Source organism: Myodes glareolus, chromosome 2 (assembly GCF_982192425.1).
Source record: "Myodes glareolus chromosome 2, mMyoGla1.1, whole genome shotgun sequence".
Lineage (NCBI taxonomy): Eukaryota > Metazoa > Chordata > Mammalia > Rodentia > Cricetidae > Myodes > Myodes glareolus.
The window spans coordinates 11,573,293-11,598,977 of NC_142027.1; the positions used below are offsets into that span (position 1 = coordinate 11,573,293).

Below are 25,685 nucleotides of genomic sequence, written 5' to 3' on the forward strand. Positions count from 1 at the left end.
ATGCCCCTGCACCAAAGATGCTGTAGTGTAGGAGTGAAGGCTCCATGGGAGACTGGCTTGACAGCTCCATCTTTAATGGACTGTGTGACGTGGGATTCCTCTCTGTATGCTGTGAATACCATTGGTAAATACAAAAACTGCCTTGGCCTGTTGGTAGGGAAGAACTTAGATAGGCAGGGAAAACTAAACTGAATGCTGGGAGAAAGGAGGCAGAGACAGAGAAAGAAGCCATGTAGCCCCATTGGAGAAAGACGCTAGGAACTTTACCCGGTAAACCACAGCCACATGGCAATACACAGATTACTGGAAATGGGTTAAATTAACATGTAAGTGTTATCCAATAAAAAGCTAGAGCTAATGGTCCAAGCAGTGATTTGAATAATATAGTTTCTGTGTGATTATTTCAGGTTTGAACTGCTGGGTGGCTGGGAAACTAGTGGTCTCCCTACAACAGTTGTGTAGGTGTTGTCTTCAGCAATGAGGCCGTGCTGTCAGTTTGTGGAGAGCTTTCTCCTTCTTTTGGTTTGTTACAGTCAATTTTGATGTGATAGTTTTGTTTTATTTTATTATATTTGGTGCTATATTTTTAAAAAGTGAATGCTTGAATGAATGAAATCCTAGCCACTATGGCAAAGTTTAACAACAAAACTGCCACTTCTACCTGCTTGGAGAGAGAAAATCTGTTTTTTCTAATAGAGTGACACTGAGTATATCAAGTAGGACAGAGTTTATACTCAGCAATAGATGACCAATGTATAACTGGACTCTACAGGTTTTTGTTTTGGTTTGGTTTCGTGTGTGTGTGTGTGTGTGTGTGTGTGTGTGTGTGTGTATGTGTGTATGTGTGTGTGGTTCTTTTGAATGTGTGTTTTATTTTGTTTCCTTTGTTTGGGGGAGTTTTGTTATTGTATTAGACTTTTATTTGTTTTATTGAGAAAGAACTTAATGTTGGATTGGATAGAGAATCTGGAAGATTTGGGAGAGAGGAAGTATATGATGGAAATATTTAAATTTAAAAATTGTTTTTAATAAAGAAAAATAATGATAAATCTTCAAAAAAACTCAAAAAAGAAAAACAAAGAACAATTTCACTCATAATAGTTTACAAATTATCATGGCCTAAATCTAATAAAGGAGTTAAATAACCTCTGTAATAAAAACTTTAAATAACTGAAAAAAACGCTGAAGAAGACAGAAAATAATTGAATGAAATCCATGCTTGTAGATTGTCAGAATAAATAATGTAAGAATTTTATTTACTAAATTAATAGATGTATTTAGTGTGGCCTTTATCAAAATCTTAATTACATTCTTAACAGTAGACAACACAATACAAAAAGGAATGTGAAAACTAAGAGCACTCTAATACTCAAAAAATAGAATACTAAAAAAAAAAGAGCGATGCTGGAGGCAATGTAATAGCCCATCTCAGATTACTCTACAGAAACACAGCTAATGACACTAAATGCTGCTAGCATTAAAGCAGGTATGAGGTCCAATGGAAAAAAGCAGAAAGTCTGGGGGAAATCCTCAGGACCCTGGTTACTTATTTTTTGACATAGGTATCAAAAAGCTATGTTGCAAAAAATTAAATCCCTCTTGAGTAAATAGAGATGAGAAAATATAACATTTATGTGTACAAGAAGGGAACAAGAAGATAACTTAAAAATGGACTTAAATTGTTAATTTTAGTACTAAAATTTGAGAAATTTAGCAGAAAATATACGTAAAATTCTCTAAAATGCATTTTCAGGAAATAGCTGCAATGGGACAGAAGATAATGCTAAGCATGACAGCATGGTAATACAGAATAGCATGTAAACAAATCAAAGTGAAATACACATACATATGCACACACACATACGCACACACACAAACCAAATAAACCCTGCTGTACAGCCATTATCAGAGTAATGAAATGTGGAAGAATTCTTTGCTAACTATTCATCATATTAACGATTAATATCTTGAATAAATTAAATTTTGTAAATCCACACACTTGAGACTCAGAAGAGTGGTTGGAGGCAGAGAGCTGGAAAAATTAATTATTACAAAAATACAACTGCATAGCATGCATTTGGGCTTCCTCTAACATAGTATGGTGTGGGAGGTCCTTTTGTATATGTGTTGCTTTTATTGATTAATAAATAAAGCTGCTTTTGGTCAATGGCTTAGCAGAGCAGAATCAGGTAGAAAATCCAAACAGGGATGTAGAGGGAGAGAGTATGGTGAGGCATCAAGAAGCCATGCAGCTATCACAAGAGACAGATGCCTCCACTAGAGCCCACTGAAATTTTGCTGGTATGTCATGACCTTGTGGTGATACACAGATTAATGGAAATGGGTTAGTTTAGAATATAAGAACTAGCTAGCTATTGGCCAAACATTATTGAAGATAATATAGTTTCTGTGTGATTATTTCAGGTCTGAGAGTCAGGGAACAAATGAGAAGCCTTCGACTACAGATTGAATGATCAGGAACAAATAGCCTTCACCAACACAAGTGTGACTTTGGGTTTAGATAAGACTATATTTACATTGAAATACTACTTCAAGGGGACAGGAGATGTTTTAGTTGGTGATGGGCATGCTACACACACAAGTGGAAAAACCATGAATAGACAACTTTTTATCTATCCAACTATGGATTCTTTGTACAACAAATAATTCACTGTACTAGGGAAAAAAACAAATACATCAGGTAATATATTAATAAACAAAATATGTATAAGATGCTCAATGCTAATCAGCCAAAAAAAGTGTTGCTAAAATGAACAGAGAATTAGAAAAGATCGTTACTGAAAGAAAAAGGCCAGAAAGGCACAATAGTGTTCTATTACACTAATATCTTAGAGAAGCAAATACAGATCGAGAAGAGATGGCAGCCCTCCGTTGTAAAATGACTAATATAGAAAGAAGAAAGTTGAATGTCACCGAGTATGTAGAGAAAAGAGAACCCTTCTCCACTGTTGGTGACAGCCCTTTGTTCTCTCTCTCTCTCTCTCTCTCTCTCCCTTTTATTTTTCTCTCTCCCTCCTCTTTATTTCACTCATTTCTCTCCTATGTGACTACATATGTGAGACCAAACAGATACAAATGTGCCAACATATGGAGGCCAATTATGTTTAATAAACTACAATAAATCAATGTGCACAGGGTAATCTTTATTTGATAATTCTTACATTTGTATACCTAAGTTGAGAGTCATATGACAACATTTTGAAGATGGTGAAAAGACCAAAAATGCTCGCACAGTCCAGCTGAAGGTGTGGGGACAAGCTGGGCATGCTGAATTTCATTTATTTTCCTCAGACATTTGGTTATAAAGCTAGAATATTTGAAGTTATTTAAGAGTTCCTGAAGTGAAAAAATTTACAGGCACTTTAGTGAGATAGCAAATAGCAGTGAACATTCTGGGCAGCTGTAGAATCTCCTCAGTAGAAACTATAAATCCAGTATCATCTACAGCACAGTGGGCAGCAGCAGCCATAACTATAGGCACCATAGGGATCATTGGCACCACAGGCATAGCCACAGTCTAGGCCGCCATCACCTTAGCTTAGGCTTCCATAGTAACTGGCATAGTAAGACATAGTCATGTCAGGCGAGGACCACTCACCTGAAGGCTGGCGATATGTTTCTTCATTCTGGATGTCACCATCTGCCAAGGACTTTTATACACCTGAGTAGTTGTTGTTGAGGAAAACCATATGCATTGCACTGTCATACATCTCTGCCCTGTGCTTCAGAAAATATCATAAATGTCATAATCTACTGGACATAAAGTGCTGAATTACCTAGCTAATTGTGCTCCTGTAGGGTCCCTTAGTGAAATCATGGAATCTGATTTAATTTTCAACTCTCCACAACGTTCTTCATTGTAGATTAGTGAATACGTGACATGATTCTGTCAGACGAATTAAATTATTACATAGTTGCATCCTGTTTAGCTGGGTAATTGCCATCCTCTGTTAATGTATTCAGATTTATTCCTAAGCACTTTGCTTTATTACATGCTGCTTTAAGATCATTCAAAAGCACAAGACCATTTAGTGTTCATAAACTGTAGGTACTACTGTATGTTTCCCTTAGAGACCCCATCTAGAGGTCTTGAAGTTTAATGGAAGGCATTATGGTTTTGTAAGTGAACCAAGGTCATATTTATGAACTTCTTTTGAAATCATGGTCATATAGTCATTGCAGAGAAAGTAGACAGGTAACTTTATGAGTTTCTCTCACAGCTGTGGAAAAGAATACTTACCGTGCAAACATGGTGGTGTGATTTAGAATCCCCAGAACCCATAGAAAAAGGAAGAGGGGTGTATTCACATTCCTAGACTCTAGTGCTGGAGGTCTAGAAAGCAGGCAGATCACTAAGGCATACTGATTGCCAGCCTATCACTATGTTCCATGACATGAAAATAAGAGAATTATCATAAATATTTTCCAAAGGAAAATCAATGGATGATCAATGGTGAATTTTCAAAATTCTAAGTCAAAGTCACAATGAGATATTTCCACATAGTTGTTAATAAAACAGATATTAGGAAGAAAATGGGTATTAGAGAACAGGGGAAGTAAAAGGATGTAACATGTAGGCCTTGCTTGTGGGGGTTTCTGTCTTACCCGGTTCCCACAGTCATTAGGTCCCAAAGAATCACACAGAAGGTCTATATAATTTATAAAACTGATTGGTCCATTAGCGCAGGCTTTGTATTAGCTCTTATAACTTATATTAATCCATTATTCTTATATATGTTAGCCACATGGCCCAGTACCCTTTCCAGTGGGGCAGATCACATCTTGCTTCTTAGGTGGATGAGACAGGACTGGGGAAAGAGCTTCCTTCTTCCCAGAATACTCCTGTTCTCATTGTTCCACCTCTACTTCCTGTCTGGTTTTCCTGCTGATACTTCCTGCCTGGCTATTGGCCAATCAGTATTTATTTAAAATATAATTGGAAGAATATGGAATTGTCCCACATCATTGGGAACCTTGTAAACAGTTAAATGTGAGTGGTTATGGTCATTCTAGAAGGTAATGTCAACACTACACCCAAGATATTCAGACAATTATCTTGTTTTCATTCTCAAAATTTAACTAGCAGTCAAAAGAATTCATTCTCAGACAAATATTTGCACTAATAAATTCATTGTGGCATCACAATAGCAGGAATATGAATGTAGTAAAATGTCTACACCTAGAGGGATGTTTAAAGAGAACCTTTCCTTCTATTTGCTTCATCCTCTTTCTTCTTTCTCTTTCTTACTTCCCTCCTTCCTCCCCCATTCTCTCTCTTCCATATTCTCTCACATTCTTTTGTTTGCTTATCTCCCATTTTTACACAATTACACAATTGTAACCATATATATATATATATATATATATATATATATATATATATGACCATACACACACACACACACACACACACACACACACACACAAATGCACAATTCACATTTAGAAAGACTTTAAGAAAACTGTTTTTTTAAAAATACTTTATTTAAAATCATTTATTTTCATAGAATGAGGAAAGACTCAAAGAGCTACATTTTACAAAACATTATGATGACAAGGTTGCTGCTGTACATATGCAAGCAATTTAAAGAAGAATAATATGTAGGTTTGTATTTCATTTGTTATTCCTCAGAGAGTTTGAATTGTGAATTTCATAATTCATAATTATGGGATTTATGAAGATTTAAGTATATCTGAAGTGAAGAAAGAGTAAGCAGGTACAGAATCTTCTCAGTAGAAGCCACAGGACCAGTACCTTCTATAGCACAGGGGGCGGTAATAACCATAACCACCATATCTACCATATCCACCATAGCCACCATAGCTACAGCCATAGCCTAGGCCACCATAGCCGTATCCCAGGCTTCCATAGTATCTGCCATAGTAACACATGGTGTGAGTAGTGGGGTATTCAGAGGATGATAAGCAGTAGGATCCTTGAGTCTGGGTGTCCCCATCTGTCCAGGGCCTTTTATACACCTGGGTTGTTCCTGGGGAAGGCCACAGGCATTATAGAGTCACATGTCTGTGCACTGTGCTTCAGAAACATCACGAGTTCCATGATTTACTGGCCAGACAAGGCTGCATAGCTAAGATTATTGTGCTCTTAACTCAGGTCCCATAGTCCAATATTAGATCTAATGTAATTTTCAAGTCTTGAAGTCATAATTCTTCACACAGTTTAATGGAACATCACAGGGTTCTCTCAGATGATATAAATCATTACATAGTTTTCTACTTTTTACATATGCTGCATTTTCATTACCCTATAGAAAGATCAGTTTTCCCCTTTTGTTTTGCTATTTTGGAATTAATTTCATCTGGAGGAATATGTTCCTTGAGACTTTCACATGAATCATAAACTAAGTATTGGTTATATTCTTTTTTTACTTGGTGGATAGCTGCCATCTTACATTGATGTATTTGGATTTATTCCTAAATACTTTGTTTTATTGCATGTTGTTGTAAAATCAACCCCATATACAAGACCATTTAATGTGTATAAACTGTAGGTACTATGTGTTTCCTTTAAAGAGCCCATGTGGTCCTGAAGGTGAAACTGTAAAAGGCATTATGGATTTTTTGTTGAGCCAAGGTCAATATTTATAATTTTTTGAAATAATGGTCACGTGAGCTTTGCTGAGAAACTGTAGATACACAGCTTTACGAGTTTAACTAATAGTCAGGTAGATAAGTACTTTTTGTGTCAGCATGAGAATATAGCTGAAAATCTCCAAAACGCATGTAAGAAGTTGTGTGTGTTCAGATTCCTACACCTCGGTGTTATGGTGTAAAGTACAAAAGGATACTATGACGAACAGATTGTCAGTCTGGCACCATGTCCCACTGAAAACACATTTCATGGGTATAGAGTAGGTGGAAAAAGTAAAGAAATTACATAATGTGCTCATTTAGCAAGTATACACATTCATTCATCTACTCAAACACCTATGTGCTTATACCACACTCACATACAACACAAAAATACACACATACAGACAGACATTTCACACATGCATACCCAGAGAAATTCTATTTTTACATATTTACAATAATATATGTTTTCTAAAATAAAATATGTGCAGCTAAGCATTCAGTCAAGGAGTTTGACAAAGAGACAAATCTATGTAAACAAGGGAGTTTCATGACAAATGTAGCTATTGGACAATTTCATGAGATTTTTCTCTGATGTTGAGTGTCCAACCTGAAATTCTTTGGACACACAAGTGCTGTCAGTGGTAGAGATTTGATCATGAAATATGAAAACCAGTCTTATATAGAGAGGTATGAAGAAAGTGCCTACATTTGAAAACATGCATAAAATAAAATTTTTAGTGAAAGGAATGTATACGAACTTCAATCCTCAGAGTCATTCCATGGGGTACTTCAAATGGAATACATATTTGAAGAATCAAAGCGAACATCCTCAAAGTATTTGACATTTGACTTTCAGGTCTTAGTTCACTCAGTCTTTTAGTTTCATCCATTCAAGTGCAAGTGTCACAGTTCACTTCTCTTAACAGTTGGATCATGTTCCATTGTGTAAAAGCAACACAGTTTTTATACGCACTTATCTATAGACTACACAACACAGCTGTCTCTGTTCCTTGGATATGTTGAATGGAGCAACAATGATCATGAATAAGAAAGTATACTATGATACTGAGACCATTGTATTTATGCCCAAGCATGGTATATCTGGATCATGTACTAGATCTATTTCTAGGTTTTTTTTGTGTTTTTTAAAAATGATCTCCACACTGATTTCCACCATGGCTGCAGCACTTTGCACTCCTACCAGATGCAAACAAATGTTTCCTTTCCCAGAATCCACAATAGCATTTGCAGACATTTGTGCTCTTCGTCTTAGCCGTGAGGGAAGAAGGCATTTCAAAGTCATTTTGACTTTTATTTCCCTGAGGGCTAGTGAAGCTAAATATTTTAAAAGTGTTTCTCAAGCATTTATATTTCATAACTTGTGAGGCAACTGTTTAGTTCCATCCTCCTCTATTTAATAATTTTGATAGTTTGTTTTCTTGATGTTAGGTTTTTGAGTTCTTTTTATATTCTAGATACTAGCCTTTTCTTCAATATAGAAAAGTTAAAGTTTCCCCCCATAATTTAGGGCCTCTCTTTACTTGAATGATGGTGTTCTTTGCTTACAGAAATTTTGAGCTTTATGAGGTCATATTTATATGTTGTACTCTTAAGCTCTGTCTGATTGTGGTTCTTTCTCAAAAGTACTTCTCTGTGGCTCAAAGTTCATGTATTACACTTTCTCAGATTCCATTGATCAGTGCATCTATTTTTAATGCCAGTACCATGCTGTTTGTTAATATAGCTTTGCAGAGGACAAGATATTAGTAAGGGGCAATGCACATGTTTCTCTGTGTGTATGAGTATTCTTAAATGAGTTGAAATTGAATGCTGGAGTATCAAGAGGTAAAAGTTATAATGGAACAGCAAAAGTTATAAAGGTTGGTGGGTGGGAACGCAGGAAAAGAGGAATTACTAACACTAAGAACCTTATGGGAATACTGTATGGAAGCCTGCTTTCCACTATATAAGCTTCCACATATGTGTATATGTATATATATGTATAGTGTACATGTATATATAAATACAAATTATACATACATATATAATGTGCATTTTATATTTGCCTATACATGTGTATGCATATTCAAATGGGGTTACCCTATAATAGGCTAGCAATATCCATAATAGACATCACAAGCTGACAAGTAAAAAGCCCATTGCCTGGAATGGGTTACCTCTTTTGGAATTCTTGACCAACGGGCTCCAATAGACCTCAGAATATTACTGGCTATTCCCAATCCTATTGTTTACATCCAGAACCTGACATTATGATCCTGTTGCTGAAGATATAGTTGAGTTACAGAACATGGAGAAATCAAGCTTGTCCTGACTCGGAAGCTTCATAGCTACTATGTAACTTTCTTAGCATTGTAAGTTGTCATACATACTACTGTAAGATAAAATGTTATCAGTTTTAACCAACTGTGAGCTTTGTGGGATTCAAAAAGGACTGGTCTGTCAATATATGCACACAGCTGTAGCAAAGACTTGAAGACCTTGGGTGTAATAAACTCCTTTCCGATTGAATCTAAGTTTTATTTCAAAGGATGTAACCCATACATGGCACCATTACTAGGCCTCAGAGTCTGAAGTTAGATAGGTCAAAGGCCCTATGGCAGTGCCTGCTAGAAGTATTTTGCTAACTAGTCTTGATATTAAACAGAGTTCCAATGTTATATTTGTAGATTAGTGCACCTCTCAACTTTTATCAGAGCCATGCCTTGTTGTGGTGGATGATGATTAACTCTGAGATTACAAACTGGACAAAATACACATAATGAGAATCACAGAGTCACACACTTACACACACACACACACACACACACACACACACACACACACACCACACCACACATACACAGTGGTGGTATGGATAGATTTAATATAGTTGTGGGACAATTCATGACTATAAGTAAACAGATTTTTCCCACACAGAAGGTAGTTCAATGTATGAACTCACAGAAGTTGTGAGTGCTTGCATAAGACCTATGAAAGCTTGAGCCAGATAAAATCCCAACTCAAAGTTGTGAGGCGGATATGAATTTCTATTTTTAGCTCAGGAGCTGTTGTTATTTGGTATCTGCCAGCAAGTGAAGAGTCAGCCTCTTTAGGGTTGTGGCCCCAAGTAGGTCAGCCACACTCCAGGAGATGGTTGGTTACCCATCCTAGAGGGTATAGGCATCCTAAATTGGACTAGACTAGTTTAAGAAAAAAAGGACCCAATGCTGGTTGGACATAAATTGGGAGGTCTGAGAAGAGATATGGAAAGACATTACTTTTATCCAAATGTATCTTATGAGGTTCACCAAGAACTAGTAACAAAAAGGAATAAATAGTGGAAACCTTTCTTTTCTTAGTCTCATAAATGATTGGCTGTGACTTTAAAAGCACAAGCAACAGAAAGAAAATAGAAATGGCTGCTTGTACCCATCTAAGGGATTTGGCATAGCAGGGCAATTCACGCACTGCTCTATATAAAGAATGGGAATTCCATAACTGAAATTACATGGAATATCTACAAATACACTGATGTTATAATTGTTAGAGAATTATTACCAACACACTTCAGAAGAAAGTCCACAAATGGCCAAGGGGGCATTTTCAAAATTGTAAGTAAAAATTACAATGAGATCCTTCTTTATAGTTGTTAATAAAATGGACATTAGAAAGAAGACTGGTGCTGCAGATCTTGTGCAGTTAAGGGAAGCCTGTGCACTGTGAGGATTATGTTATGACAACCATGGAAGGCATTTGGGATATTCCAAACATATTTGGAGAAGTAACATTTAATTAGCAAACAAAAGGTTTGTTCTTAGAGACATTCTGCATTAGCAAAACTATGAAGATGTTTAAAAAATCTACCAGTAGAAGAATGCTTAAAGAGAACATCCATCTCTTTCTTTCTTTCTTTCTTTCTTTCTTTCTTTCTTTCTTTCTTTCTTTCTTTCTTTCTTTCTTTCTCTTTTCTTCTCTCTCTTCTTCCTTCCTTCCTCTTTCATTCTTTTTTCTCTTCCTTCCTTCCTTCCTTCTCTCCCTCCCTCCTCATTCTCTCCTCCTCCTTCCTTCTTGCTTCCTCCCTTTCTCTCCCTCTTGTTTTCTCCTCTTCCCTCTGTCCCCTCCCCTCCCTCTCACACTCTCCCTTCCCTCCCTCTTTTGCCCTTCCCTTCTTCCCTCCGTCCCTCCCTCCTTCCCTCCCTCCCTACCTCTCTTCTTTCTTTCTTTCTTTCTTTCTTTCTTTCTTTCTTTCTTTCTTCTTTCCTTCCTTTCTTTCTTTCTTTCTCTCTTTCTTTCTTTCTTTCTTTCTTTCTTTCTTTCTTTCTTTCTTTCTTTTTCTTTCTCTCTCTTTCTCCTCCTTCCTTTTTCTCTTTCATTCTTTTTTCCACCCCTCCCTTCCTTCTGTCCTTCCTTCTCTCTCTCCTTCCATATTCCCTCCCTCTTTTGCCCTTCCCTTCTTCCCTCCGTCCCTCCCTCTTTCCCTCCCTCCCTACCTCTCTTCTTTCTTTCTTTCTTTCTTTCTTCCTTCCTTCCTTCCTTTCTTTCTTTCTTTCTCTCTCTCTTTCTTTCTTTCTTTCTTTCTTTTTCTTTCTCTCTCTTTCTCCTCCTTCCTTTTTCTCTTTCATTCTTTTTTCCACCCCTCCCTTCCTTCTGTCCTTCCTTCTCTCTCTCCTTCCATATTCCCTCCCTCTCTTTTCCTCTTGCCTTCTTTCTCTTCCCTCCCTCCCTTTTCTCTCTCTCTTTTTTTTCAACCCCTCTCCCATTTATACACAATTACACATATGTTACCCATCAGATATAAATGCGTAAACATACATTCAACATTTGGTAAAACTATATTTCAAGAAAAAAATTTTATTTAAACACATATATATTCAGGGAAAAGATTAGAATGCAAGAGAATCTCTTTTTCTCAGGCATTATGGTGACAAAGAATAGCTTTCTGCAAATATTCATGCCTTCAAATTGAAAATAAGGAATTTGGTAGCCATGTTGTATTTCATTTATTTTTTCTCAAATAGCTAATCATGAGGTTGGAATTTATGAAGATGCTTAAGAACATCTGAGGTGAAGAAATTTGGAGTGAGCAGTTATAGAATCTCCTCAGTAGAAGCCACAGGACCAGTACCTTCTATAGCACAGTGGGCGGTAACAACCATAACCGTAGCCACCATAGCCACCATAGCCACCATAGCCACCATAGCCACCATAGCCATAGCCTAGGCCACCATAGCCATAGCCCAGTCCTCCATAGTAGCTGCCGTAGTAACACATGTTGTCAGAAGTGGCCTGTTCGGAGAAGATAAGCAGTAGGTTTTTCAAGTCTGGGTGTCCCTATCTGCCCAGAGCCTTTTATACACCTGGGCTGTTGCTGGGGTAAACCACAGGCACTGTGGCATTATACATCTCTTTACCATGCTTGAGAAAACATTCAGTGTCATGTTATACTGGACAGACAAGACTGCATAACTAAAATAATTGTGCTCCTATGTCAGGGTCCCAAGGTCAAACCATGGGACTCTAATGTGAAATCCTGGTTCTATTTTTAAGACTGTCTCATTTTATATGTACCTTATTAAATATTTATAAATGTACTCTGTGATACGATTTAAATAAGTAAGATATTTTATGTTTTTAATATTCATTTATTTTGTAATATTCTATAGGAAGACAGTCTTTATTGTTTTGTTAATGTAATGTAAATATATCTTGAAGAATTTATTTTCTGAATCTTATGTTTGCTATTGTTAACTCAGCGGCTGTGTACATCTTCCAAATGCAAAATTCAGATTTATCCTGAACTCAATGATTATTGCTGACTTTTTGGGGAGCAGTCCCCAGAAGTCAGCACCAGAGTATGTGAGAAAATCCACAAAGGCAGCAGGGACTAGGCTTTTCTAGAAACTCACACTTTCTGATGGTAACCTAAAAAAAAAAAAAAAAAAAGGAACAAGCACACACTTTCCTGATGGTAATTTTCTCCTTTTCTTTAACTTAAATCGTCTCTCTTTCTTGACAATCTCTCTTAACATACAGACCTTCCTCTCCTGTCCAGTTACATATTTCAATATTCAGTTACAACGTATCTTCCCGCATGACTGCACACCTTTCTATTCCATACCTTTCTCCTTTGTATCTCTTCTCTATACAGTTTCCTCTTCCTGCCTCCACACAGTCACAGATCCCCATACTACCATAGCTATAGATCTCATTGACATAGCCTCCCACCGTACAGCACTTTACACAATCCTGAGGCACAGCTCCTCTGTAGCAGCAGCTCTTTCACACAGCTCTTTCTCACACACATTCATACACTTGTGTTTCTTCGATCTCAATCATTCATTGCTTACCCACTCTCTCTTACTCATTCATTCTCTCATCCTTCTCTCACACACCTTCTTCACCTCTCACACCTCCCTCTCCCACAGCAGCCTCCTCTCAACACTGCTGCTCTTCCCTGCTTTGCCTTCGGGAGGCTGAGGCAGGAGCTGCTGCTAAAAGATTTGAGACTGTTCTGAGCTGCATAGTTCTTGGCCAAGCTGAGATACAGAGTGATCCTGTCTCATAAAAATGTAGTATAATAAGTTTGACAGTAAAATAGGGATATCTATACAGATGAGGCATAATTCACATAAGGGTAGATGTCAGAGGACTTCTTAAGTAGCACCTCTCCCTCTTACTTTACAATGGCTGAGGATCACATTTCTCCAGATACCGTCTCCGTCAGTGGTAGAACTTGTTTTCTTTGAATATGAAATTAATCACAAATGTTATATATATAAATAAACACATAGATAAACACATATATATAAATATGTATATATATCAGCAAAGAAAGGTTTAAAAACATAAAATAATTTATAAGTTCTCTTTCTCAAGTTCTCCAGTTTTTTCCAGTTATGACATCTATTGTTCATTTCACTCTTATATCTCTCCCCATTCTACCACTTCAATCATGTGACCGATGTAACCATGTATCACAAACCTATAAATGTAACTGTCCCTCTTGTGACTTTCATAGAGGCATCACATTGACTTTCTAATTGTGTGATTGGTAACTTCTCCAACACAGCTTCATTCTCTGAAGTTTCCTCTTGTTTCTGGTTGATTTTGTGATGTTGAAATTACTTTCTAAGAAGAGAGGATTTGATCTACTTTTCATTTTTTTCTTCTCTCATTTGATAACAGAGGTATATGATCCAAGTACTGAAAGATACTTATTCACAGAAAATCTAAGCCAGCAATTAGAAAAAAATGTGTTTAAAGTTGTTCCTTTAAAAAAACTATATATTTTCTTTTTTATTAAAAATTCATTTTTTTACTTTATATATATATATATCAACCCAATTCCAACCTTCTCCTGTCCTTTCCCTCTTCCCTACTTCTTATTCTCCATTCACTCCTCAGAGGGGCTAAGTTCTTCTTTGGGGAGTTAACAATGTCTGGCATACCAATTTGAGGCAAGACCAAGCCCCTCTCCTCAGTATCAAGGCTGAACATGGTATCCCACCATAGGCAATGGACTCTAAAAAACAAGTTCATGCGCCTGGGATAGGTTCTGCTCTTACTGCCACTACCCTTCCCTAACAGATCGAACCACATAACTTACACCCATATTCAGAGGTTCTAGTTTGATCCCATGGAGGTTTCCAGCTGTCAGTGCATAGTCTGTGAACTTTCTCTAGGTTGGGTCATGTGGAGTATGGGAAACACTCCTTCATTGCTAATGGGAGTGCAAATTTATACAGCCACTTTGGAATCAGTATGGCTGTTCATCAGAAAATTGGGTATCAATCTACTTCAAGACCTAGCAATACCACTCTTGGGCATTTACCCAAAGAATGCACAATCATACCACAAGGATATTTGCTCAACTATGTCCATAGCAGCATTATTTGTAATAGCCAGAACTTGGAAAAAACCTCGATGTCCATCAACTGAAGAATGAATAAAGAAAATGTGGTACATTTACACAATGGAGTATTACTCAACAGTAAAACAAGGACATCTTGAAATTTTCAGGCAAATGGATGAAAGTAGAAAAATCTATCCTGAGTGAGGGAACCCAGACCCAGAAAGAGAAGGATGGAATGTATTCAACTATAATAATTTGCATGTCATTCTGTCTGACTTGTGATCAGGTGGTTGAAGAAGAAATGGTTGGAATATAAAGGTCATAATGACCAAGGTTGAGCTACAATGAGGGCACATGCAAAGTCTCCTGCAGGTAGTTTTTCTCTTTATCTTAGTGAAAAGGTATCAGTGTTTTATATTGGACTCAGGATAATTTATTCATTAATCTACTTTTAACTGAAGGAAGTTATCTAAATAAAGTGATGTATATAAATCAAACAACATCACTTTTTTTTAGAGTGACAGGAAGGTTGAATGAAGGACAGGCCATGCTTGAGCTGAGCCTTCTGCTGTGTGGTGATGAATTGAGTTCACCTCATTACCTGTCACACAAATTGATTCCATGCATCAGAATAAAATATGCATTCTCTAAATGTGTGCACTTATTTGTAGAAAATCTGCTTCTGAGTGCTGTGACTTGCAAGGCTTACGATTGACTTAACTGAGGTGAAGAGATTGAAACCATTAAAGGCATAGAGTCACACATACAGAAGATCTGGGATCAGGTGGGACTTGTTCTCTGAGACTCAACAACAGGTGCTGAGATAGCATGGAGGAGGAGGAGGTGGCTTAGGTCATCTTGGTGGGGACCAGTCTTCAGCTGCAGGCATCAGAGACAGCATGAGAGAGGAGGTAGGTCAGATAATCTTGGTGGGGAATGGTGTCTAGCAGCAGGCAACAGAGATGCTTTCTGCACACACTGTCAGTATCTGTTATTGTGACAGTGGAAGTTCTTATCATTCCTCTTAGCTTGACCAAGGGAGATTTTGCCATTCCTATGGGTCTGAAGCATTGGTATCCTTGACTTGGGTGTGCTTATTACCTTAATACATATTTATTCAAGACTTCAACCACTCCCTTCACATAATCATGAAAAAACACATAAAGAGAAATGGACCTTAAACAACAGAGAAAACTGGACAAACAAGCTGCATGTTTTGCAAAAAATAATAATAATAAGTAATGGAAAGAGAATTTTCTCTTTGAAGCTATTTATTTTTAACAAATGCCAAAGTAATAATTCCTGAAATAAAACATGCTTTATGCATGTTGAAATCTCTTATGTGAAGCTTGCTAAGTCTGATACATTGAAAGATTAAACATCAGCATGATGTTCTTGTTTTTACTGTTCTGTAAGACAAATAAATTATTTATGTCATGGACAGACATTTGGAAAATGTAGGGGGTAGTGGGAGAAGGAGTTCTACAGGCCGATCAGCTCCAGACTCAGTAGAATCTGTAGGACTAGTAACTCCAACAGCAACATGGGGACAGCAGCTGTATCCAAACTTGCCATAGCCATAATACAGGGCACCATAATAGCAGCCATAAATAGCTCATGGCTTTGAGAGCGGAAGGGTTCAGTTGAGCAGATTGCAGTTTCCTCTTTGTGAATGTCACCAGCTGCCCATAATTTTTCAACAATTTACGTGATGGGAAGGGCAAGCCACAGGAAGGTGTTAGCTTCATGCTTGACTGTAATTCATATTTTAAACTTTTAGGAAGCACAGTTTATTAGGGACACAGACGCTTTCATAGTTAAGAATCCTTTTGACATTATGTCAGGATCCCAAAAACCCAAGCAGATATCTTTAGCAGGAAAATTTGTGCTATATGAATGTTCAATCATGAAACACTATGCTTTTGTTAGTTTAATGTCTGTGACGAGTATTCACGAGAGGCACTTTGTCTTTGAGCTTTTTACCCTACTTTGTTATTCACTTTTCATTCCACAGCAGTATGAGCATTTAGGATTTATTAGTGAGTTGTCTCTGTGCGGAGTTCATGACTGGAGACATTAGAGTAGCTACAAAGCTAACAGAATATCTATCCATCATTAATATGAAAATAATTATGTCCTCTAGATAAGCACTGCCCATGAATATTTAATGTAGAATGTCTGTAAGTCCTTTGTTGTTTTACTGCCATCTCTTTTTTCACCTTGAAATTTGTTAGGCGGTACCTTCCTAGTTGGTATCTTGGTGACTTTATTCTGAACTATGGAATTTTCAATGTACTTGTTTGTTAATGATCCCTTAAATGGGTAAGTGTCTTCCCTTGTGTAAATATATAACTTTTAAAATTTGAAATCCACATTGTTGTCTGCTCTGTTCGAGACTGAGATTTGATCATGTCTCAATTCCAATACAAGCACTGATAGGAGATTTCCCCAGCTCCCCCTGCATGGGTCTGGTGTCTTTATTTGGCCTGTTCAGATACTTTTGGGCAATAGCATGTTAAAGGAAGAGAACAAGGGTCAAGCTATGACCCAGTGTAAGAGTTGATAGACTGTCGCTTCTGTGAGTAAGCGGTATCTATTTAGAGATGTTAGTTTCCTGCTATTCAAGGTCTGGTGTCTCCTAAGTAATATTATTTTCCATGCTCTTCTTTCGGTGCATATACTTTCTTCTCAGGATGAATATAGAAGTATTTATTTTATGTTATACATTGACATTGGATAACCTGTATATGAATTTAATGCAAAAATAATAATCAAAGAAGACATTCAATGAGACAAGTAAAAAGTATAAAATAATGCTGAAAGAGATTCAATCTTTTCCTTGCCTATGGTAGAATTTAATATTGGTAAGCTGCAGGATTCCTCAGATGATCTGTAGTTTTTAGTTAATCTATTCCATAATCTTAGCTGGTATTGTAGGAATGTTGCATATGACTTTAAGATTTTTTTGAATATTTAAGATAAACAGCACTGAGACAATGGTGAAAAGTAATAAACTCAGAGGCTTTGCAGCTCTCAGCTATAAAACAGTACAAACTACAAGAGTTGACGTCTTGCAAGTTTAGAATTAGAACAATGCACATATTACTGTCTTAGAATTCAATCCCATATGTGTGGATGTATAATATTGTACGTCCAGTAATTTATGATTAACTGATTTTCATGAAGAAAATCTATCTGTTGGAGAAAGAGTATAATATTTTAAACATATAGTTCTGTTATATTTGTATATTCTAATAAAAAATCATTAGGATTTTTTACATTTATGTCTTTGATTCCTCTTTGAGTTAAATCTTGGTTAGGAGGGAAAAATATGTTACCATTAGTGAGTTTTATATGTGCATATCTAATTTGAGTAATGTCACAAATATTATAAATTCATTCATGAAATGTTCCAAGCCTAAGTTTCATAGGCCCAGCAATCAGAAGCATTCTGTTTTGTGAAACAAAAGTAGTAACATGATGTGTGTGAAGTGTCTACATACTGTATTCTCTGTTGACAGTTTCTGTTTCTCCTCCTTTTCCTTTCTCCCATGTGTGCCTACTGACAGGTAGCTGTAGCCCCCAATTACCTGCTGGGAGTATCTGTGGATGATTCCTCCGTGACAGGTTTCTGAGAGAGACTCAGAGCTAGAAGGGTGGCAGATGCTAAATTATTTCATTTCTATTAGTAAACATTACATGAACTTTGGCAACTGTTGCTTTTTAAATATGTTATGAAAATCAGTTTGTTTGTATACCTTTAACAGCTATGTATTTGGATTCCTGTGGAAGTTATAATACGGTTCCCAAAGCTTCCTTAGTCAATTTAAACCACAGTGGATTTGATAAATCAAATAAGCCACCCCACACACGTTTGCATATGCATTTGTTTGTCTGGATTAAGCCACCATCTTCCAAAAGTAGACAAAATAATCTCTTTTTTTTTTTTACCAATTTTTAAAAATTCTATTAACAATGTATTCATATGTGTGAGGAATCACTGAAACTCTTCTGCACAGGAAAATGAGTGGCAGCCCAAGGGTAACCTGTATGAAGCAACAGAACAAATGTTAGACAGGAGAGTGATACCCAAATTGATCATAGAACATATACGTCTATGACTTATGGAAGCATATATGTACAGATTACAGCAACAAACAATTTCATTATATTAAAATTTAATTTCTTGCTCTTAAAAGATAAGCCTCTTCCATTGCAATTACGGAAGAGATGTCCCAAAGGATAGGTCTATATTTAATGGAAGTATTTTTTTTTTCCAGAGTGCAGTGGTGGAACTGCCCTCCCCTATATCAAAAAAGGGTAAAGGGAGTTAATTATCTTAGCTCCTTGTAAGTTGATGTGTAGCACATAATAAAATCAGGCCACATAAATTCACTCGAATAAATACAGAATAGAGTGCTGAAAAATGAACAAGGACTTTACTTCTTTAGCATAAATTTAAATCATTTGTCTTTCGAGAATTTTATAAGTAGATACTGTATTTACATCATTCCAACCTCTCTCCCCACAACTCTGATTTCTCCCATGTTCACCTCCACCTTAAAGCCCCATGATTTGACTGTGGAATTCTGACATAGGAGCACAATCATCTCAGTTATGCAGCCTTGTGTATCCAGTAAATCATCAAACTCGTGATGTTTCTGAAGCACAGTACACAGACATGCGACTCTCTAATGCCTGTGGTTTTGTTCCAGAAACAACCCAGGTGTATAAAAGGCCCTGGGCAGATGGGGACACCCAGACTCAAGGATCCTACTGCTTATCATCCTCTGAATACCCCACTCCTGACACCATGTGTTACTATGGCGGATACTATGGAGGCCTGGGCTATGGCTATGGTGGCCTAGGCTATGGCTGTGGCTATGGTGGATATGGTGGCTATGGCGGCTATGGTGGATATGGTTATGGCTGCTATCGCCCACTATGCTATAGAAGGTATTGGTCCTGTGGTTTCTACTGAGGAGAATCAACAGCTGCTTGCTCCAACTTTCTTCATATCAGAAGTTCTTAAAAATTTGTCATAAATTCCATCCTTATTCTAAACTATCTGAGAAAAAGTAAACAAAGTACAGCAAGAATATCATATTCCTCATCTGCATTTTGACAGTGTGTCAGCTTCCAGGATAGCCAAAACAATCCTGAACAATAGAAGAACTTCTGGAGGCATCACAATTTCTGACTTCAAACTCTACTACAGGGCTGCAGTACTGAAAGCAGACATAAAAACATACAGGAGGCCAATGGAACCAAATCAAAGACCAGGATATTAATTCACACACCTACAAGCACCTGATTTTTGACAAAGAAGCAAAAAATATGAAATGCGGGGAAATTCTTCATTGTTTTCATAACATCTTTGAAAAATGAGACTTAGTTAAATTATTACCTATTTTATTAAAATAATTTCCTTTTAAATAAACTATTCACTAAAAATATTGATTCTTTTGGCTCTGTTTAGTGGTCTCCATCAACATTGGATGTATGTCTGTGTACTCCTGTCTGCTTGGTCACAACTGTGTGGATTTTTGTGAGTAAATAGGAAGAAAGCAAAAGAGTAAGAAAGAAAAGGAGACGCTTCCTTTGAACATTCATCTATTATTGATAGACATTTGGGATGTTCTCACATCTTTCCAGTTGTGAGTAATGTCCCAATGAATTTGGTAGTACAGATATTTTCTGAGGTCAAATCCTTTTGTCTTCTAGTAAAGATGTCAGAAATATCACGTTATTTTTATGAATATTTGAGGAAGAGCCTACAGTGTTTTCTATAATGGCTGCCATCACACACGTTCTCGCAGAAGAGAGGGTTGTCTTTTCTTCACACGTCCTCTGATACCCATGTGCTTCCTAAGAGACTTTCTATTAGCAGCTGCAGTCTTATTGTGACTTGGATTTGCAATTTTGAGATATTAGTGAAATAGACCCTTATTTCTCCCTCTGGCCATCTGAGGTTTCCTTTTGAAAATTGTCTATTCCAGTCTATGACATTGTTAACATATTTGCTGTCTTCCTGCTGCTCAGCTGGAGATACTACCTCATTTTGGTTATTAATCTCCCATTTCTTGTATATATTGATTTTCTTTTCTTTTATGGATTGCTCTGCTGTGTAAAGCGTCTTAGTTGGATACAATATGACTTTTCATTTTTGTTATCTGTTTTGAAAGTCATAACCAAATTGATTCTGAGACTAAACATTAGTTCTGTGAGAATTTCATAAACTGCGTTTTGATCATATTTACCCTTCTTCCCAATTCTCTCCCAGAGCACCCCCTACTTTTTCCCTGACCATACTACTTTGAGTCTCTTTTATGTTGAGCTAGCATTTTGAGATAAAAAAATCTTTCTTTTCTTTTTGGTATAGTAATAAAATTTTATTAAACATACTTATTTGAATTGTGCTGTCTATACACCCTGTGATGTAGGGCTATCTATGGCACATACCCAGGGTCACCTGCTTAAAGAAACTATCTTCTGGCAGCTACCAGTTTCCAGTGTCTCCTTAACTAGTAGTGCGATTTTGTGCCTGCCTCCTTCCTTCAAGTTGGGATTTTGTGTGGTATGAGCTTACACAGATATGGGGTATGCTGTCACAACTGTTGTGAGTTCACAAGTTCACATTTCCTGCTGGGTCTGGAAAGCAGTGTTCCCTGATTCTTGCTTTTACAATCTTCTTCTCCCTCCTCTGTAAACAATGATACCAGATCTTCAGGAGAATAGGATATGATATAGATGTTCCATTTGTGGCTGAGTGCTCTGCAATCTCTTATACTCTGCTCATTGACCAGTCATGGGCCTTTGCAAAGAATCAACATCTACTGTAAAAATAAGCTTTTTTGAAGATGATTTAGTGATTCACCAATCAATGGACATACAATATTGTTAGTCTTTGATATTGATATTATTGCAAGATATTGTTAATCTTTAATATTGTGTCCACTAGTTGTATAGTAATGACAAGTTTCCTCTAAGTCCAAATACATGTCCAGCCACAGGTTCTGGTCCTAAGAATAGTGCCAAGTATGGTTTTTATATTATGAAGTATGCCCTACTTAGAAACTGGTTTTTTATTCCCATGCTGTTCCTACAACTATTGAACCAGGGGGTGAGTCTTGCCAGATGAGATGTTATTGTGGCTTGCAGGGTTTATATGGCTACATAAGACCCATGGCTACTTTCCCTCTTATGCATCATACAGAGAAGTTTTCAGAAATAAAGAATCTAGCTAACTGGACCATATCTCCCATGTATTACCTGATTGATTTTCTTCATGTTCTGTGACTCACGAGTTTCTCGTCTTCAGCATTAAGGTCTTACCAACAAGTCTTGAAGTAAATAAGAAGAGTGGCAAAAGTCTGCCATTTTGAAGGTGTCTATGAGATCTTTGTAGCCAACATTTTTGGAAAGGATAACTTATTCTTGGCAATAGGCCTTTTATATCTTACCCTGTAGTATCTTGCCTTTAGTTACTCCTCTTTCCTGCCCTCCTGTACTAATTCCTGTTCTGGCTTTCTGACTTACACATTTAAATCACTCCATTCCACCCTTACTCTCTTCAAAGCCCTGCCCCTCGCATGTCCCTTTTGTAATTTCCTGACCTGTACAAGCCTATAATAATAAAAATGGCTTAGTGCTGGCATAATAATAGACACAGTGATAATGGATCCTGATAGATAAGAATGCAGGCAAAGCACTAGAACCCGTTAGCACAGGGCGAGACTTTCAGACTAGAAATTCAGAAGTACAGTTGTTAAAACCAACAACCGATAAATGGGAACTCATAAAACCAGAGATTCTGTACAGCAAAGGATGTCATCATTTGAGCGACAAAACATGGTGTGGATTTACCCTCTGTAGGCTGTGAATACCATTTGTTAAGAAAGTAACTGCTTTGGCTAGTTGATAGGGTAGAGTAGAGCTAGGCATAGAAAACTAAGCTGAATGCTGGGAGAAAGGAGGTGTAGAAAGAGAGAAGCCATGTAGCCCCACCAGAGACAGATGCCAGCTATTTAGCCGGTAAGCCACAACCATATGGAGATACACAGATTAATAGAAATGGGTTAAATTAATCTGTAAGAATTAGTCAATAAGAAACTAGAGCAAATGGGCCAAGCAATGATTTAAATAATAAAGTTTCTGTGTGATCATTTTGGAGCTGAGCAGCTGGGAACCAAACAAGCAGTCCCTTTTCAACAATAACATCTTATGTAATAGAAAAATATTTTAAGGCTATACTTCCAATAGAAGCCTAGCATCTAAAATACACAAATAACTAAAAAACTAAACATCAAGAAAATAAGCAATTTTAAAACAGGATATGGAACTAAACAAACATATCTCAAATGATGAAATATAAACACATGAGAAACATATAAAACTGTTCAGCACCATTAACCATCAGAGAAATGCAAATGAAAAGTACCTTGATATTTCTTCTTACCCTAATTAGAGTGGCTAAGATGAAAAACACTACTGACTACTGAAGTCAGAGACTGAGCATTCATTTCCCAGCCTCCCAGATCTGAATAATCGCACAGAAACTGTATTAATTACAACACTGCTTGGCCAAGAGCTTGGGCATATTCTACCTAGCTCTTAAATATTAAATTATCCCATTTCTATTAATCTGCATATTGCCGCAAGACTTTGACTTACCAGTAAGGTTATGTCATCTTTCTCCTTGGGCAGTTACATGGGGTCTCCCTGACTCCACCTTCTTTCTTTCACTATCTCTGCTTGAATTTCCCACCTTGCTGTATTCTGCCCTGCCATAGGCCAAAGCAGCTTGTCTATTAACCAATGGTAATCAAACATATTCACAACATACTCCTCAATGTTTGCTTTGATTCTTCATATATGTGAGTTTAATTTGGAATATCCCTGGCATTTTCACACAAATTGGCTTAAGTTTACATTTATTCCTTTCTTTTAAAATTTTATTTCTATACATTGCTTGATTTCATATACAGGCTCTTTCTATATATGCAAGACTAGTTTTGATATATAATTATTATATTACTGGAAGTGTTTGTGGATTCTAAGAATTTCAGGTTAGGCACTGTAAAACCAGAGAGAAAATGTCTACTTAGGAAATCATTCATTAGATATATTTAACATGATGTGATCTCATTTACATATATTTGTTTCTATGATTGTTATACTCCCTGAACTCAATGTGTTTAGTAGATACATTTTATTTTTATACAACATATATTTTAATACATTTTTGAAAAGTTCAAACCAAACAAAGCCATGCCTTCCAATGATTGCTTTGTACCATAAATATGAATACTCCAGCCTTCACCTACAAACTGAGCCAAAGAAAGTGCATGTGGTTTCTTTGACTAATTGTAAGGAGTCTGTACAGTTGATAATTAGAGGGGACAATGCTTAGGCATATATTTGATGTTTTGTGCATAGAAGGCAAAGGTCCCATCACTAGAACTTATTCACAGAAATTGATGTTCCTGTGTGTGGGCATGTGTATGTATCTGCATGTGTATGTTTGTAGTGGGCACACATATGTAAGTGGGTGGTTGAGTCCAGGGAAGAAATTATTGGTCCTGTTCTCTCTCAACAAACTTTATTCCCAATAGACAGGTTCTCTTACTCCATATGGAGTTGACCTGGCAACCAGCAATCCTTGGAAGTTCTACTGTTTCTTAACCCTAACAGCACTGATGTGACATATGGAGCTTTCTATATGGGTTTATGGGATTTGAACTGAGGAGCTTATGTTTTCACAGCTGGTACTCTTATTTACTGAGATATCTCTCCAGATGTCTGGTACACTGATATCACTGCTCTCCTGCTAAACCATGTGTGTGAGAGCATGTGCATGCCCTGCTAACACAACAATAGCACATTAATCAGAGCTGACTTTAGATTACTCACACAATCAGAGTGCATTTCAAAGTCACGTCATCCTCAGCATCATCACCTGGGCTCACAAAGAGAAACATGAAGCATATGCAGTTTCTGCACAAATGGTATTTTATTTTCCAGGGATTTTAAAACAATGTGCAGGGAGACAATGTGGCCAGGGATGTACCCGAATATGTTGACACTTGCCAACCAGTTACAAATAATGTAACTGATAGTTAGCTTACTGTTCACAGGGAAAATGACAGAAATGTACTCTTCCAGCAAATACTGATTTCAGACAACAAAACAAAATAACAGGAAAGAAAACACAGAAGCCTTTCAGTGGGGTAATGAAAACCAGGCAAGTGTAAGGGGGAGAAAAACAGAAACCTGTTTAATGATTTATATCATCTGTCAGAATTATATTATGATCTCACTCCACTACATAAAAAGCAGCTCAGAGTTTCAGATCAGGATGCACAGTTTGGCTATGGGATCCCGACGTAGGAACACAGTTATGCCAGTTATGCAGCCTCGTGTACTAATAAATCACAATCGTGATGTTTCTGAAACACAGAGGAGACATGTGATGCTATAATGCCTGTGGTTTTGCCAACAGCTACCCAGGTGTATAAAAGGCTGCCGATGAATGCTGACACCCAGACTCAAGAAACCTACTGTTGTCTTCAACAGAACACCAGTAATTCATCCAACCTCCTGAAACCATGTGCTGCTGTGGCAGATACTATGGAGGCCTGGGCTATGGCTATGGGGGCCTGGGCTATGGCTATGGTGGCCTAGGCTATGGCTATGGCAGTGGCTATGGCTGTGGTTATGGCTGTGGCTGTGGTGGCTATGGTGGCTATGGTGGCTATGGTTATGGCTGCTGCCATCCACTGTGCTATAGAAGATGCTGGTCTTATGGCTTCTATTGATGAATTTCTACAGCTGTCCAGCCTGTTGACCATAATCTGATATTTTAACAGAAGTGTCTATAATTTTCCCACATCAGAAATTTCTAACCTCACCCATTTTATTAAAGTGCCTGAGTAAGTCAAAGGAAATACAACACTTCCATCTTACCTGTCTCGTTCAGTGGATTAGATGACAGCTTATAGAGAGTCCCTTCACTGTCTACACAATGCCTTATAAAATGTGAGCCTGCTGGACTCTCAGCTTTTGTGTAAAAATGCATGCTTTTCAATAAACTCTTTAATTAAGAATACTTTTCTTATATTTAAAGTTCTCCATCACTTTTCGATATATGCTTGTGTGTCTGTACCTACTTTGCCGAGGCTGTTTGTGGGTAAATGGAAAAGGTATAGGGGAGGGA

General features: G+C 37.2%; 4 protein-coding genes across 5 annotated transcripts; 2 read left to right on the forward strand and 2 right to left on the reverse strand.

Annotated features, from left to right (window-relative positions):
- Positions 1-5,751: 5,751 nt before the first annotated feature.
- Positions 5,752-5,913, reverse strand: LOC125392598 (keratin-associated protein 20-2-like). Its single transcript, XM_048422446.3, has one exon. It carries the CDS (start codon positions 5,911-5,913, stop codon positions 5,752-5,754), a length of 162 nt encoding a protein of 53 aa, XP_048278403.3.
- Positions 5,914-11,718: 5,805 nt separating this feature from the next.
- Positions 11,719-11,889, reverse strand: LOC125392584 (keratin-associated protein 20-2-like). The gene has a single exon (XM_048422414.2). It carries the CDS (start codon positions 11,887-11,889, stop codon positions 11,719-11,721), a length of 171 nt encoding a protein of 56 aa, XP_048278371.2.
- A 7,394-nt stretch (positions 11,890-19,283) lies between these two features.
- On the forward strand, positions 19,284-19,451 carry LOC125392534 (keratin-associated protein 20-2-like). Its single transcript, XM_048422322.3, has one exon. It carries the CDS (start codon positions 19,284-19,286, stop codon positions 19,449-19,451), a length of 168 nt encoding a protein of 55 aa, XP_048278279.1.
- Positions 19,452-25,000: 5,549 nt separating this feature from the next.
- On the forward strand, positions 25,001-25,468 carry LOC125392533 (keratin-associated protein 19-7-like). Of its 2 annotated transcripts, XM_085678237.2 has the most exons (2): positions 25,001-25,135; positions 25,178-25,468. In XM_085678237.2, exons 1-2 carry the CDS (start codon positions 25,078-25,080, stop codon positions 25,285-25,287), a joined length of 168 nt encoding a protein of 55 aa, XP_085534363.2. In that variant the 5' UTR covers positions 25,001-25,077; the 3' UTR covers positions 25,288-25,468. The 2 variants fall into 2 exon arrangements, with proteins under 2 accessions (XP_085534363.2, XP_048278278.2); XM_048422321.3 differs by having other exon boundaries at positions 25,001-25,468.
- The last annotated feature ends 217 nt before the right edge of the window (positions 25,469-25,685 follow it).

Excerpts from the sequence above, each read along its gene's own strand:
- LOC125392598 (XM_048422446.3), bottom strand. The coding sequence starts at position 5,913 with ATGTGTTACTATGGCAGATACTATGGAAGCCTGGGATACGGCTATGGT.
- LOC125392584 (XM_048422414.2), bottom strand. The coding sequence starts at position 11,889 with ATGTGTTACTACGGCAGCTACTATGGAGGACTGGGCTATGGCTATGGT.
- LOC125392533 (XM_048422321.3), top strand. The coding sequence starts at position 25,078 with ATGTGCTGCTGTGGCAGATACTATGGAGGCCTGGGCTATGGCTATGGG.
- LOC125392534 (XM_048422322.3), top strand. The coding sequence starts at position 19,284 with ATGTGTTACTATGGCGGATACTATGGAGGCCTGGGCTATGGCTATGGT.